Source organism: Mustela nivalis (assembly GCF_964662115.1).
Source record: "Mustela nivalis genome assembly, chromosome: 15".
Classification (NCBI taxonomy): Eukaryota; Metazoa; Chordata; class Mammalia; order Carnivora; family Mustelidae; genus Mustela; species Mustela nivalis.
In genome coordinates this window covers 35,788,281-35,804,660 of record NC_139034.1, presented here as the reverse complement: position 1 = coordinate 35,804,660, position 16,380 = coordinate 35,788,281, and the positions used below count along the sequence as shown (strand labels likewise).

General features: G+C 41.8%; 1 protein-coding gene across 2 annotated transcripts in view; it reads left to right on the top strand.

The window, feature by feature from the left end:
- The first annotated feature begins 10,183 nt into the window (after nt 1-10,183).
- Nucleotides 10,184-16,380, top strand: part of DNAJC15 (DnaJ heat shock protein family (Hsp40) member C15) — an 87,678-nt gene continuing 81,481 nt past the window's right edge. The window contains exon 1 of one of the 2 annotated variants that reach the window (XM_082701340.1): nt 10,184-10,392. In XM_082701340.1, the coding sequence (XP_082557466.1) occupies nt 10,288-10,392 (105 nt within the window). In that variant the 5' untranslated portion in view covers nt 10,184-10,287. The remainder of the gene's footprint in view (nt 10,393-16,380) is intronic. The other variant, XM_082701341.1, reaches the window with a different exon arrangement.

The window sequence follows — 16,380 nt, the reverse complement described above, 5'->3', positions numbered from 1 at the left end:
AGTTGACTATAAAGGATATTACAGAGGATGCAGATGAACCTCCAGAGTCCAGAAGGTCCAGAAGAGTGCCAGACACAGGAGTTTCTATCCCTTTAAAACTGGGGTGAACCACCCTCTTGCGTTCACCAACCCAGAAGCTCATCAAATCTCACAGTTCCAGAGTTTTTATAGATTTTAGTGTGCAGCCCCCCAGCCCCTCTCATTCCCAGAGGTTGATGGGTGGGGTTGAAAGTTCCAACTTTCTAATTACTTGGTTTTTTGTGACTAGCCCCATCGTGAAGCTATCTAGGGACCCCACCCTAAGCCATTCATTAGCATAAACTTAGGCTGCTCAGAAGATGTCCCTTATGAATAATAAGGGACAATCCTATTGGTCAAGAAATTCCGAGGTATTCAGATTTGTGCCAGTAGCCAGAAACAAAGATCAACTATATTTCTTATTATACTACAATTAGGAACGCATCTTCCATACATTTCTTCTCTTTTGGAACAGAGAGAGAAAAGGGAAGGGCTAGATTTGGAAAAACATAAAACATCATAAATTTTAATTATAATAGGCAGGTAATAGAAAGAACTTGTTTTGCTATCTGGTAGAAAAAGCCCTCCTCTCTCAACTATAAATCTGGCTGAGAGACAAGGACAAAATAATTATATATGCACCTCAGTCTTTCAATAAAGGCAGAAAGAGCTTTCCATTTCAAATTTGTTTTGTTTTGTACCACATGTGGGTTAATTAGATAAAACCATGTCATGTGCCAGATTCAATCAGCCTGAAAATAATCAGAAAACTGGGTTTGGCATTGTTTATGCTGTTCTGGCTCAGATCGACAAAAGCACAAAATGTAAATTGGCTCCAGAAAATAACATATGTGCGCTGGTGCCAGGTTTTCTTTCATGGGATTTTCTCTAGCTGGCACCGGAACAGCAGATGCTGCTCTGGGTGACCATTAGACAAACCTACACCATGTAGATCCCCATTTTCTGTGAGTGGACACCTCCATGAAGGGCACTTGTCTTTCTGCCTTTGACATTGGCCCAAACCAGCTTTCCAGCTATTGGCAGACAGTCAACTGAAAATGCACATTGAAGTTTAAAAATGAAAATGCGTTTTTGTTTGGCTTATCCCCCAGTAACTTCCTTTGGGTTTATTTCTTTGTTTCTAAAATCTCCTGTAAGATTAGAAATACAGTCCTGACACCACTCCCCTATTTCTTTGCTGTAGATAGTTCAGTGAATATTACTAAGGGGAAAACGGCAGAACATTTTCTTGTCTTCCTACTTAAGTTCCAAGGGAGGGATAAACATTTTAGCAATTATCCAAGCAATCATGGAATTGAGGTGGTTTTGGAGTATAGGTGAGGTTTGGTGGGGTGAAGTCTGGAGCCAACGACCAAGAAAGAATTCTTGACATGTCTTTGGTGCAAAATGGTGGTTTATTAAAGCACAGGGACAGGACCCACAGCAGAAAGACATGCTGCCCTGGGTTTTGAGGAGTGGCTGATTATATACTTGGGAGTTGGAGAAGTAAGGAAAAGGGAGGTTTCAAAAGAACTTTCATTTGCTAAGATACCTACAAGATACCCACATGATACCTATAAGTTACCAGAGGCCTTGCCATTGCCAAGTTAAGGTTGTTTTCACCTCTAGCAAAGTATTAACATTTGGGTAGTTGAGAGATTCCTGGAAGAATGTCATACATACGCCACCCAAGAGTAGGGGGTCCGGGGAGGTTACCGGTGTTAGCTTATGTTTTGTCTTCAGCCAGCCTTCTGTTCCCTCATCAGAATGACATCCATTGGATGAAAGAATCCAAACTAGCTAGCTTTTCCTTCCCTTTGTGCTATGTAAACTATCTGATATCAATGCAGAGGGGAAAAGGAATTGCTCTCCTTACTTTTTAAAAAACAATATTTTTTAGAATATTCTAGAATATTTTTTTAGACTATTCTTGAATGTGTGATGGTGGTGATCACTTCTCCCAGTATGGATGAAACTACTTTGCTCGGGTCACCAGTGAGTACCTGGGATAGGGAAACTAAAGGGATTCCATGAAGAGTTGCTTTCTTGTTCCTTTTCCTGGTTCTATTTTTGCTAGGACCTGCACGCTTGCCCTACACATGCTAATAATATGTCCTCTTTTAAGGATCAAGGAGTTAATGATTTCTTTGGAATCTTCCAACACAGTAGATAACATCTAAGGAGTGACCATGTGAGATCATCATGTATGTTTTCCAGACCACTAACTCCAGACACCTTGACCCCAAGACAACCCCCTAGTTCTGTTATGGAAAATAAAAATCGGACTGGTGAGAAACCAAGTGACACACGGAAAAGTAGGAGAACTTGGGTTTATTTTATGCAGGTGGACCCTGAGCAGCTCACATTGGAAATTCTGGGCCCCGGGTAGCAGGGTCACAGAACTTTTATAGGGAAGTGCTGGGGGGGTCAAGCTACAAGGGCTGTGCTGACCCCTAGTAGGTGGGTTTAAGTTGAAGGTGGGGGTTGCTTTAGGTGGGAACAGTGGATAGTGCAGTGGCCTGAAGCTTGTTTACAGAAGCAGAAATGGCTGGTTATCTCTTGCTCAAGTAGGACTCCTGGTTATCTCTTGGTATTGCTAGTAACTTTCCATCTTCTGGGGCTTGAGGGCGCAGGTCTGTCTGTGTTATTTTCTTCTTCAGCTTCAGGGCATAAATGACTTATGGAGGATACCGGGACCCTTGTTTTTGTTTAAACCGGTTCTTGGATGCCTGAGAGGACATGTACACCAGACAACAATCCTCAATAAAAATCAGACCCCAAGCAAAGGGGACATTCACCCTCCCCTTAGAGGCTTCCAGATGCTCGGTCCAAATCTGCACTCTCTGGGTCTTCAGTAAATTCTGCTCTCACTTCCTTCTGGTTCATGTTTGATTTCTATCCTGCGTGAAGCTGTTGGGTTGTCAATGTTGGGTCCCCCAATAATGGGTCCATGGTCAAAGGAGCGAGACCGATACAAAGCAAAGGTCAAGCAAAGCTTTATTTCGCACCAAGCATCAAGAATCAAACCGACCATTAAACAGACCAGTCGGGGCCACCCCTTACAGAGACGGTGACCCCTCCTACCTCACAGACTAACTTTTATAGAGCAAAGGCCATGTGGTTGGGCCTGGCCACACACCGGTGGCGAATGAGATTGTAATACTCAGAGAAAGCTGCACAGTCATACTAGGTCATACACGGGTGGCCAATTGAATTACAATTCATCCCATAGTAGCTATTTGAACTAGCCTATCACCTTAGTCAGAATTGGCGGCCAAAAGGTGGGGCCCATACTCCTTGGTAGCTAGGGAGACAGTATGCGCACTTTACTGACTGGATGACTCCACCTGACTGGACTTATCCCTGCATTCTGGCCATTATCTCCACCTGACCTGACCCACCCTTGTATTTGGGCTTTGTTACCTGGGACTGGTTTCCTGGACTTGCTTTTAAGTAAGTTCCTCTGTTGCGGGGGGGGGGGGGGTAAGTTTAAGTTTTACTGCATAAACAACAAAATGGATGTTCAACCAAGGTGGGGCAGCTCTGGCTAAATAGGCCGGTACAAAACCAAAAACCCTTTTGTGGTCCTGCCAGCCCGCTTGTGGGTCTCCAGGCCTGTCCCGAGTATGGCATACTTACTTGTCAAATTCAATGGGCACATTTTATCCTCATCTTACTTGATTGTTCTGTAGGTATCTGGCGTTTTTCTCTATTTCATCCTTTTTGAAATTTCCTTTTTTTCATGACCCCACTCTCTCCTGACTTCTACCACTTTTATCTCTGGCTTCTTATTTGTAGTTCCCTTTTATTTCCCCTTTCTTCTGTCCACTTTTGAGTCTCAGTGTGCAGAGGCTAATCTTTCTTTCTTTCTTTCTTTCTTTTTTTTTTTTTTTTTTTGTTCTGTGTTTTTCTTAGTTCTGTAGTTACCAATGGCAGAAAGCTAAGATTCTTGGATTCTTCCCTTTTCCTTAACCCTTCTATCTGCTCAACTCCATGTCTTCTTGACACTATCTCTTCACCCCTTAGATTTCTCCTCTTGAAATCGTAAGACTACTTTGGTTGCAAATACAGAAAATGCCACCAAACCTGGTTTAAAAATAGGGTGACAGTTTCTTCAACAAGTCACTGGGTGATGGACATTAAGGAGAGTTCATGATGTTGATGAGGGAACAGAAGGCTAGCTGAAGACAAAGCATAAGCTGACGCCAGTAATCTCCCCTGACACCCTACTCTTGGGTGGGACATGAGTAACATTCTTTCAGGAATCTCCCAGCTGTCTTAGTGTTAATACCTTCAGAGACGGTAAAACAACCTTAACTTGACAATGTCAAGGCCTCTGGTATTTTGTAGGTATCCTAGAGGTATCATATCTTGTAGGTTGGTCCTCTTTAGCATATGAAAGTTCTTTTGAAACCTCCCTTTTCCTTTCTTCCCCCAACTCCCAAGTATATAATCAGCCACTCTTGAAGACCCTGGGGCAGCATCTCTTTTTGCTGTAGGCCCTATGCCTGTGCTTTAATAAACCACCATTTTGCACCAAAAATATGCCAAGGCTCCCTGCTAGGCAGGAAGCCTGCTTCTCCTTCTCCCACTTTGCTTGTGTTCCCTCTCTCTCTCTCTCTTCCTGTCAAATAAAGAAATAAAAATCTTAAAAAAAAATCATTTTTTGGTTGTCAGCTCTGGACCTCACCCCAACAAACCTCACCAATATTCCAAAACCACATCAGTATAATGAGCACTGGGTATTATATAAGACTGATGAGTCATTCAGCTCTTCCTCTGAAACTAATCATACATTATGTTAATAAATTGAATTTAAATTAAAAAAAAGGTTTTTGTAACAGAAATTTGCATAAGAACTGGATATTAGATGACACTGTAGGGACAAGAGTGGAGTGCCCTAAGATGGACCACTTTGGTATAAACATTATTTTGAGTTAAAAGTTATCAAAACCTGGCATGCTTCTCTGTTCATGCCCAGCTAACTAGAGAAAAAGTTCCTTCCCCAGAAGCACCCCAAATGTAACCCCAATTTTCTGTAACCCCAATGTCCAAGAAGGGCTATGTGCCCATCCATGAAATGAATCACCATGGTTTGAATGATGAGATACCTTGGTTCGCTTAGCTTAAGCAGAGCCCGTCCTGAGAGTAGGGGGCAGAGTTAATCCTTGGGTCCTCTTTGGGTAGGGCTATGAGGAATTGAATGTAGGGAGGAAACTATACTCCTCCTTGCCATGTCCCTGCCACTGTCCTAGTTTAGCACCCAACATTTCTTACTCAGACTACTGAAATAACTTTCTTGCTGATTTTCCTCCTTTAGTTTTGGCCCATCAAGCCCACATTACTAGCAGAATGATCCTAGCATGCAGATCTGATCATGCCACTGCTACATTCAACATTTTTTTTTTTTTTTTGATGTCTTGGCTTTACCTATAAGATCAATTCCAAATGCCTTTTCTTATTAAGTAAAGCTCTTTAATATCCGGCCCTTTTCTGGTTATCTGTCCACTCTCATCTGTCTATATTCTCTTCTCTATACTTTAAAGTTTAGCAAAACTGAATTACTTGTAGTACTGTTCATATGCAGTGCTTTCTCATACCTAGTTCCCTTAAGCCTGCCTCAATCTTATCAACCCAGCCAATCTGTATTCATCCTTCCACAGTCAGCTTGAATGCTATCTTCTCTAACTCCTTTCCTTTCTTTTCAGACCCATCCTTTTTTATGCCCACTGCACTTGCCACACAGCAGAGCCCTCTTTTCTGATCATACCGGCATAGTGGTTGATGGGTTAACTGAAAAACTAATTAAATTGGGGATTATAACAATAATGATACATACTTTAAACATTTATAATCTTTTTTAAAAAGATTTTATTTATTTATTTGACAGAGAGAGATACAGCAAGAGAGGGAACACAAGTAGAGAGAGTGGGAGAGGGAGAAGCAGGCCCCCTGCTGAGCAGGGAGCCTGATGCAGGGCTTGATCCCAGGATGCTGGGATCATGATCTGAGCTGAATGCAGATGCCTGACTGAGCCTCCCAGACTCCCCTAAACATTATATTTTTAAGATTTTATTTATTTATTTAATTGAGAGAGAGAGAGAGAGAGAGAAGGGATGGGCAGAGGTGGAGGGAGAAAGAATCTGAAGCAGGATCTGCACTGAGAGCCCAATGTAGGGCTCAGTCCTACGACTGAGATCATGACCTGAGCAGAAACCAAGAGTCAGACGTTTAACTGACTGAGCCATCAGTCAGGTGCCCCTATCACATACAAATCTATCACCATTTCTTTTTTTTTTTAAATATTTTATTTATTTATTTGACAGACAGAGATCACAAGTAGGTGGAGAGGCAGGCGGAGAGAGAGGAAGAAGCAGGCTCCCTGCTGAGCAGAGAGCCCGATGCGGGGCTCCATCCCAGGACCCTGAGGTCATGACCTGGGCCGAAGGCAGAGGCTTTAACCCACTGAGCCACCCAGGCTCTATCACTATTTCTTAGTAAGGAGTGTTGTTTGCTTGCTTGCTTGTTTATTTATATATTTATTAATTTAGCAAGATCTATACCCAATGAGAGGCTTGAACTCACAAACCTGAGATCAAGAGTCATATGCTCTACCAAATGAGCCAGCCAAGCACCCATTACTATGGAGCTCTTTTAGACTTTTTCTAGTAGCATCCTTCCTCCCTCTCCCTGTGATTCTGTAATACTACAACAAACATACACTATATCTATTCATGCACTCTATGTATGTCTACAGGATCAAGGCCTTTCATTTGAATGTGGGTCCTCTGCCTCAGATTTTTTCCACATCAATAATCTATCTTATATGATGCCTAATTTCAGTTTGTTTAAATTGGAGGGGAACAAAGCATTTTAAAAACAAACTGAATGTAATGACTCAATTGTTATTTTATTCCCATGACTACCACTTGACAGCTTCTTATACTCTGTGTATGTGTGTGTGTGTGTATAAAACTTGCTGTTATTAAGTCTTTCCAAAGCTTTTAATTTAGTTTTCATAAAAATAACTTCTTCTCTCCCCCACAATTACACTTAATCACTAAATAATGTCTAATCACATTTTATCATTTCAAAGACAAGACAACCACTTGAGGAGCCAACACCTCTGTTGGCAGGGAGCAGCAATAAGAAAATATACAGGGGATGCCTGGGTGGCTCCATTGGTTAAGCAGCTGCCTTTGGCTCAGGTCATGATCCCAAGCTCCTGGGATCAAGACCCGCATTCAGCTCCTTGTTCAGCAGGGTGCCTGCTTCTCCTTCTCCCTCTCCCTCTGCTGTACTCTCTTGTGCTCGCTCTCTCTCGTGCTCTCTCTCGCTAACAAATAAAATAAATAAATAAAATCTTAAAAATATATATATGTGTGTATATATATATATATATATATATATATATATATATATATATATACAGGAAACAAGTGAAATAAGTAATATACAGAAAATAGTAATTAACACTATCAGAGAATTTATAAGGTATACAGCACTGTTTTAAGAGCTTTACAAAAGTCAACTTGTTTACTTCTCACAAACAGGGCTCCATCATTACCCCCCATTTTCCTGATGAGGAGACTGAGACACATAGAGGCCAAAAAAAAATTTTTTTTTCTTTTTGCCAAAAGTCTTTTTAAATAGCAGATGTTTAAAACATCTTTTACTGAGATGTTTCTAAGATATATTACCAACATCTGCCTCTCTTTCACAAAGTCTATTGAACATAATGTAACTTGTTTCTAAAATGGTGTAACTAATAAAAATAAGCTGATGAAAATTTAATGTGGCTTCCATTATGATTTTACTAAAGCGTTCCTCTTCATTCTCAGGGAAACCAAAGGAGTGAGTTTAGCTAAATCAGGATGAGCTCTGTGTGAGGAGAGGCAAGACTTAATTGCTCTTGTTTCCAACCTTTATTGGGGGGGGGGTGACCTTAGCAAAGAACCAAAAGCTGAGAACTGACAGTCTTTATGGAAGGTTTTTCTTTAAAACTGACTCCTGCTGTAGGAGCAGATGCTCCATGCTCCAGTCAGCAGTAGAGCTGGGGCAAGTCAGCAATCTGCTTTCACTAGGTTGGGTTTTGAGCTGAGGCACAATCCTGCTGAGCCCACCTCCCCAGAATATTACCATTCTCTCTCCTGCCCCATTCTCCTTTCTCTTTTCCTGACTTGTGCTACGGAAACTTCCTTTTAGTTCTGGGGTGGGGGAGCAGCTTCCGGAAGAGGAGCTGGGCTGACTTAGGTCTTGATCTAACTGCTTGTTTGCTCTAGGCTGGTAGCGGGTGACTGAGAGGACCCAGCTGCTAGGGCACACTAGAACCCTCCCATAGTGTGGAATGCAAAGAATCAGTAATCTTACTTACTTGACCCTGTAGGCCCAATGCATAGTATAGTGTGCAAGACCTAAGAGATGCTAAATAAATACTTACCTAACAAATAAATGGATGAATGAATGAATGAATGAATGACCTGTGAGCCCCAACCAATTCATTTGCTTAATTCATCAGCATTCTTGATAGTTGTGTATCGGTCTAAGGAAAATTAATTTTTGTAGTAAGATTGAAGTGAGAGAGCTGGGTTCTTGTCTCATGGAGTCAAAGAATGAATCTCATGGACAAAGAAGAGTGAGTAAACCTGTAGAGTTTTATTGAGTGAGGACACAGAAAAAGTCTCAGGAGTGAGAGGGGTCCCATTAGGGTTGCCATTGAGGGCTTTTAGGTTGGTCTTTTATAAAAAGTTAACCAGGGAACTTAAACCTTTTTGACTTCTCTACTGGGAGCACCATTAATTAAGGACTAGTGATAACATCTTCAATAGCTTACTTCTTTTTAGGGTCTGCTTATTTTCTCTTGACCACAGGAGACTGTCAAAAATCAGATTTCCCTTTGGACATCTAGGGCAGGGTGGTGTGGTGTGTTCCCTTATTTCTGGTTTCCTCATACCTCCATATTTTTGGGATTTCTGTGAGTCTGATCCCAGAGCCCCTTATCTATCTCTCCATTCCTAGCCCTGCCTGTCCCTTACTCAAGATCATGTCTCTGAAGATCTTGGCATGATTTTTTTTTTTTTAAAGTCCAGTTTTACATACCACCTTTGTCATTTCTTTGCATTTGTTTCCAGCTGAAATTTTCAGCCCTCCTCCTCTTCCATCTAAAAATGTCTCACCCATTCCTTATTGACCATCTCAGCAGCTAAGCCTCCACTGACCCTTCTCTGAAACCTGGTTAAGAGTGAACATTCCCTCCCATAAATGCCAATAGGCCGGTGGTGGTAACTGAGTGTATGGTAATCGCATTGTACAAACTGCTTCCATATCCTTCTCTCCCCTCCGCTTTTGTTCATTTTATCCTTGTAACTTTCTGAGTCATTATGTTAGACAAATATTATTCCCCTTCCACAGATAAGGAGATTTGGAGAGGTAAATGGGTATTTCAGGGACACAAGCCTAGACAATTATAGAACATACAGTAGAACTCACATCTTTTACAATGGATACAAAGGGCAAAGGCACTGCCTTGTTGGCTCAGGAGTTGGAAAACACCTCACCAGCTTCATTTGTTGGTTAAGTTTTGTTCCAAAATGTTTTATTTAAAAATTAATTTTAAAATGGTTCTTTCTATGTCCAAGTCAACACAAAACCATTTGTGGGGAGTGAGGTTTATTTACTTGCTTGTAAGTTTCTTCTTCGTTTCATCTTAAATATAGCCATTCATGTGGAGAGAAGGGGTAGAATAAGGAAATTGCCACTACTATCGCTCTCATGGGTGGGAGATTGCGGCATTAAAGAGAAGTATGATCAGTAGCTGGGGTGGGAGGAATGGTCTGGTGTGCGTCAGGGACCTTCAAGAACTGCAATTGGAGTCTCCTGGTCTCCCTTTGATAGCCCTTTGATGAGACCAAAATCTGACCATAGTGCTTAAATCCTGGTCCTTGGTTGGGAAGAGGGCTGGGGAGGAGACAGGCTCCACCACACAATGCACACCAGGCCCAATGTTGACTTTGGGCCTGCGGATCAGAAACAAACGAAAAACTCCTCCACGTCCCAAGAGGTCTCAGCTCCGAGTCTGACCCTCGGCTTCGTGGGGACAAAGTGGCCTGAGCCTGGGGGAGAACGAGATCTCCTGGTGACATGCCCTCCGCCCGCGAGGCAGGGGCGGTGCCAGCGAAACCCGCGAGTGAACCGCCCTAACTAGTTTGTCCCTGCGGCCGTCTCGTAGCCGACGCCTCGGCGCCCCGAGTCTCCCTGCGTCGTATTGCCATGGCTGCCCGAGGCGGCGTCGCCCCTGCCGGCGAGGGTCTGCGCTACGCCGAGTACTCGCCGCCGGCGACCAAACGGCCGGAGACGGACGTGGACCAGGGACTGGTGAGTCCCGCCAGCTGCTCCCGCCTCTCCGCGGGCCTGCCTTCTGGCACCCCCGGATTCCCGAGGGCGCTGCCTCACTCCTCTGTACCCTCTCACCCCCGAACCGCGGTGGCCCCGGTATTCACATTTTTGTCCCACCTCCTCCTTCGTCCCGCGGAGTCGTGCTCTGTGCCCGGCGCACAGTCTCTGTTCCCTCCAGGAGCTCACAGTGTTGTCGGGGGTCCGAGCGGGAAGACAAACAATTGCACCTGCTGTGTGATAAGAACTCCAGGGGGGATTCTCAGAGGAGGAGAGCCCAGTCCAGTGTTGCGGGGTAGGGAGTGAGGTCAGAGGAGGCGTCCTGGAGAAAGGGACGATTAAAAACGGAGCTATGGAAAACGAGTGGCTGTGAAGTCAGCGGAAGGAAGAGGAAAACGTGTTTGACTTACCGGTAGTAGTAGTTACAGAGTCGTAGGCCAGAGGACCAGGGGCTAGTTGGAAATCGCCAGGTGGTTTTTTTCAGGTTGAGCTGCTGAGTTGGGAAAAGCGTTCGACAGAAACATAATGAGAGCCTCATATATGTCTTTAAGTTTTCTGTAGTGATATTTGAAATCTAAAAAGGAGATGAATTTCATTTTAAGTGTATTTTTATTTAATCCAATGTATCCACAATAATATTTGACATGTAATCAATATAAAATTACTGAGATATTTTACATCCTCCCCCCCCCTCCATTATGCACCAAGTCTTTGAAATCCAGTATGTGTTTTATAATAACAGCACATCTCACTTGGGACTAGCCACATTTCAGGTGGTCAGCCACGTATAGCTAGTGGCTACATTATTAATCATTTTAGTTCCCAAAGATTAATGGGGATTAGAACATATGAAGCATCTGGTAAAGCACCTGGAGTTGGGATATCCTGAGGGCAGTGGTACCATTTTGATGAGTTTTAAGCGGAGAACTGATAGATTGGGCTGTTAAATCAAGCTCTCTCAGGCTTTGTATAAGAAGAATGGATTAGGGCGCCTGGGTGGCTCAGTGGTTGAGCCGCTGTCTTCGGCTCAGGTCATGATCTCAGGGTCCTGGGATCGAGTCCCGCATGGGGCTCTCTGCTCAGCAGGGAGCCTGCTTCCTCCTCTCTCTCTCTCTCTCTGCCTGCCTCTCTGCCTACTTGTGATTTCTCTCTGTCAAATAAATAAATAAAATCTTTAAAAAAAAAAAAAAAAAAAAAAAGAAGAATGGATTAGTTGGAGAAAGTCTAGAGACAGGGCTGTTTTAATTCTTTTTCACACGGCATTCCATACTTTGCCTTTAGATGCATAGCACTTATTGTCCATACCAGTTGCTGACTACTCATACACTGTATTGTGACATCTTTTATGTTGACCTGTCATTTTCCAATATTTTTCTAAATTTCCTAAGAGCGGGGAATGCGGATTTACTTCAAGGAAGCACCCAATTTATGAGCACTCAATTATCATTACTTGATTAATGGGTAGATTTCTGCAGCCATCAGAAGGGCTTACGTGGGAAGGTTTCAGAAAGCAATATGCTTTCATTCAACAGACATTTCTTGAATACTGCTAGGTGCCCTGTATTATCCTAAGACCTTGGAATAGATAAGAAAACAAAACAGATTGGGTTAAAGCCAATGCCTTCAGCTCAGGTCATGATCCCAGGGTCCTGGGATCCAGCCCTGCATCAGGCTCTCTGCTCAGCAGGGAGCCTGCTTCCCCCTGTCTCTGCCTGCCTCTCTGCCTACTTGTGATCTCTCTCTGTCAAATAAATAAATAAAATCTTAAAAAAAAAAAACAGATAAAAGTTTGAAGTAGCAGGCTCTAAGCTTCTGCTTGTCTGATTCCTTCTTTACCACAACCTTGTGAGGCAAGTCCTTTTTAATTCTCTCTCTCTTTTTTTTAATTTAGTTTTTTCAGTGTTCCAAGATTCATTGTTTATGCACTACACCCAGTGCTCCATGCGATACGTGCCCTCCTTAATACCCACCTCACTTAAGAGATGAGGAGACTCAGGGATGCTTGGGTGGCTCAGGCTAAAAGTCTGCCTTCCATTCAAGTCACCCTCCCAGGGTCCTGGGATCCAATCCAGTGTGGGGCTCCCTGCTCAGCCAGGAGCCTGCTTCTCTCTCTCTCCTCCCTACTCCTGCTCTCTTTCTTCAAATAAATAAATAAAATTTTACAAAAAGAAAGAGACTTAAAGTGGTAAGTAACCTACCCAGAATCATTCTCCTATATACCGTTTCCACTTACTGACTTAGAAATAAGGCTTTCTGAGTAGAGTGTTCAGTCTGTGATGTAGACTGGATAAATTATTAGGGTAGGTAGAAGGAATCTCTTTATGGGGAGTTGTAAAAATCTCCATACTGGACTGATTTGCAAGGCAGCTGGGAGCTTCTGTGGTATTTTGAAGATAGAAGTAATGTTGGTGATCTTTTACATCTGTAGGTACTTCATTTGGAAGAAGATACGTGTAGAATTTAAGATATCAGTTAGGAGACATCTTTAGTAGTCCAGTCACGTGAAGGCTAAGATGTAGGCCAGTGATTCTAGTGATTCCTGTCCAACCTAGTGCCCCAGTGCCCCCTTTTTTATAACCCCATTCTTCAAAGTCTCCTGTAATATCCTAAAATGCTACTGACAGGCAATGAAATCTGTTCATAAAATAACTTAAAAATCAGTGTAATGCTCTAATTGAGACATAAAGGTGAGGTATTTTATTAGAAAAAAAAAACATGTTTACTATTTAAGCGTGTAAATGGTCAGACATGATTACATTAGGAGACATAATGAAGTAAGCAGTTGCTGGCATATTGCACCAGTACAAAGAACCACTGTGAGTGTAACAGCTACAAATACAGACCACTTTTCCAATGTATTATACTGGCGTTTCAGATACCATAAGGGCCATTGTCATTGGCAAACTGATTTTTCCCAAATTGTTAACAATTTTTGGTAGAATTTTAAATTAAATAAAGTGGAATCTTCTCTCAATTTACATAAGATTTGTACTTAAGAAAAATTTAGTCTTTTTAAAACAGTGTGAAATGATACATTTTATATATAATGTATTACATAAAGTTCTAGACTAAGATGATAACAAATAAGCTTTTTACCTACTTCAGTGTACAGTAGAATCTTTTAAAACCCTGAGGGATGCAGGTAGTTCTTTGTTGTAAAGGTTGTTTCATACATTTTTTTTTTTTTAAAGATTTTATTTATTTATTTATTTGACAGAGAGAAATGACAAGTAGGCAGAGAGGCAGGCAGAGAGAGAGAGAGGAGGAAGCAGGCTCCCTGCTGAGCAGAGAGCCCGACACGGGACTCGATCCCAGGACCCTGAGATCATGACCTGAGCCGAAGGCAGCGGCTTAACCACTGAGCCACCCAGGCGCCCCTGTTTCATACATTTTAGAACTTCTAGGATGAATAGTTCCCCATCCACCAAATACTTGCCCTCCTATCCAAATTATTATTGCAACCAAAAGGTCCTCACAAATTTTCAAAATGTCCCTAAGGGCCTATTCTGCTTCTGTTGGAATCATTGGTCCAGGTAATTATGAGTGATGAGTTAGAAGTTAAGAGAACTGGTAATAATAATTTGGGGGGAGCTCAGAAGTACTGAAAATGATGGAAGGCTGACAAAGGGTAAGTGTTAGGAAAAAATAAATGACCCAGGAGTGGGACATTTTGGCAATCTTACTGAAAATAGTAGAAAATAAAATGTCAAGGAGTTGAAGAAAAGATTTTTCTCATCATTTTTTTAAAGATGCAATTTATTTTGAAGTTTTTGAAATACAGCATCTGTAGTTGTAGATGTTAAATAACTCTTAGGTAAACTTTCCCTTAAGGACTAAGTATTCATGTGCATTAACCAGTTTAGGGGATTAAAAAGATAAAAATGTAGATAAAAGTACTTGGGTAGTACCTTGAATAAAATAGTATCTTACAATTAATTGTGTAATAGTCAGAGGTCATGGTCAGATTTTGCTTTAGCAAATCTGATTCTCATGGAAAAGTAGAGAAGAAGCTTTAACTTTAGGAAGAGAATATTATCAATTTTTAAAGCATTTTGAAAAAAAAAAACCAGTTTGTATGAAATGATAACCTTTAGTTTTCAGTACTTTCCCCAAAAGTGTAACTCCTTGTGTTTGTAGGATAGGGTAAAATACAAGAAAATTTGCTATATATACATTTCAGTGATAGGCCAACTTGATAACATGAAAATTAAAAACCTACCAAACTTGTAAATTATTAAGTACTTATTTATTACTGAAACAAAAGAAAGCACTTCTATTTTTCATTTAAAATGTTTACCTTGAAGCTTCCTTTTAAGAAATCACATGGATTACAGATTGTATATCTTTTTGTTTTTTGTTTTTTTTTTTTTTGAGAGCGACAGGGGTGCTGGGTGGCTCAGCTGGTTAAGTTTCTGTCTTTAGCTCAGGTCATGATCCCAGGACCCTGGGATCAAGCCCCACATTTTCATGGTCATGGCTCCCTGCTCAGTGGGGAGTCTGCTTCTCCCTCTGCCTGCCACTCTCCCTGCTTCTGCTCTCTTTCCCTCTCTCTCTGAATGAATGAATAAATAAATAAATAAATGAATAAATAAAATCCCCCCCCAAAAAAAAGTGACAGCAAACAATAGCTGGGGGGAGTGTGGAAGAGGGGTTGGAGAGAATATTAAACAGGCTCCACAGCCCAAGGTAGGACCATCTCAAGACCTGGAATCATGACCAGCCAAAACAGAGTTGAATGCTCAACTGACTGAGACACTCAGGTGCCCCGGACAAGAACTTTCATATGCTTCTGTCATTGGTACTGTATTTGACTCATGGGAGTCACTTAGTTATTCATTAAATGAACAGCTATTAGCTTCTGTTACTATTGAGTGACTTTGAATGTTTGATTCTAACATATTGATAAAGGTATTTTTTTTCTGTAGGACTTCTCCTTAATGTTAGCTTCTAAAGGAGAACAAGAGTCTTTCTTACTCGCTATTCTATTCCTGGAACTTAGCACAAGTCTGGTGCATGCTCAATAAATATTTGTATATGTATATGGTAAATGCTAAATAAATATTTGGGGTATGAGTGAATATTCTCCATCTTTCCTTTCTCCATCACAACTATCTTCTTGAGGCAGAATAATGTTTTTCCTTATTAATTTCCCACTGGTACAACCATTGTCTATCTTGAACTTAAATATTATAGTCTTGAGATAGAAGTTTTGGCATTTTATAATGCTTTCAGCAATTTATATTCATTGAGATGATAATTACTGCTTATTTATTGTTTTGGAAGAATTAAATGCCTTAGGGAATTTGTAAACAACTTTGATTCTACCCCCCACCCTCCCACCTCCCCCCTCACCCACCCGCTACCCGCCGCCGAGCAATAGCTGTGATGGAATGGGCTGTTTTCCCAGTTTACAGAAATTCTTTGATTCGTAGTAGTGGAACATTTAATTTTTCTGGTTTGTTTTTTCTGGTGGATATATTTTTTAAAGATTTTATTTACTTATTTGTAGAGAGGGAGAGAGATTGAGTGTGTACAAGGGCTGGGGAGGAACAGAGGGAGAGGAAGAAGCAGCCTCCCCACTGAGCAGGGAGCCCAGCATGGGGCTGATTCCAGGACCCTGGGATCGTGACCTGAGCTGAAGGCAGACGCTTAACCAACTGAGCCACCCAGGCGCCCTGGTTTTTTTCTGGTGGATATTTGAAACTAGATGGCAGTAACAAGAGATACCAGACTTGGCCCATTTGTTGATTTGCTGGTGTTATTCTCCTTTTTGAAATATGTCTTTTATTTATTTTTAAAGATTTATAATTTATTTTAGAGAGAGAGAAAGAGAGAGCAAGCGGGAACAGGAGGGGCAGAGGGAGAGACAGAGTGAATCCAAAGCAGACTCTGTGCTGAGCTCAGTGCCCAATGTGGGGCTCAATCTCACAACCCTGAGATCACAACCTGAGAGGGTGCTTAAACCTTCCA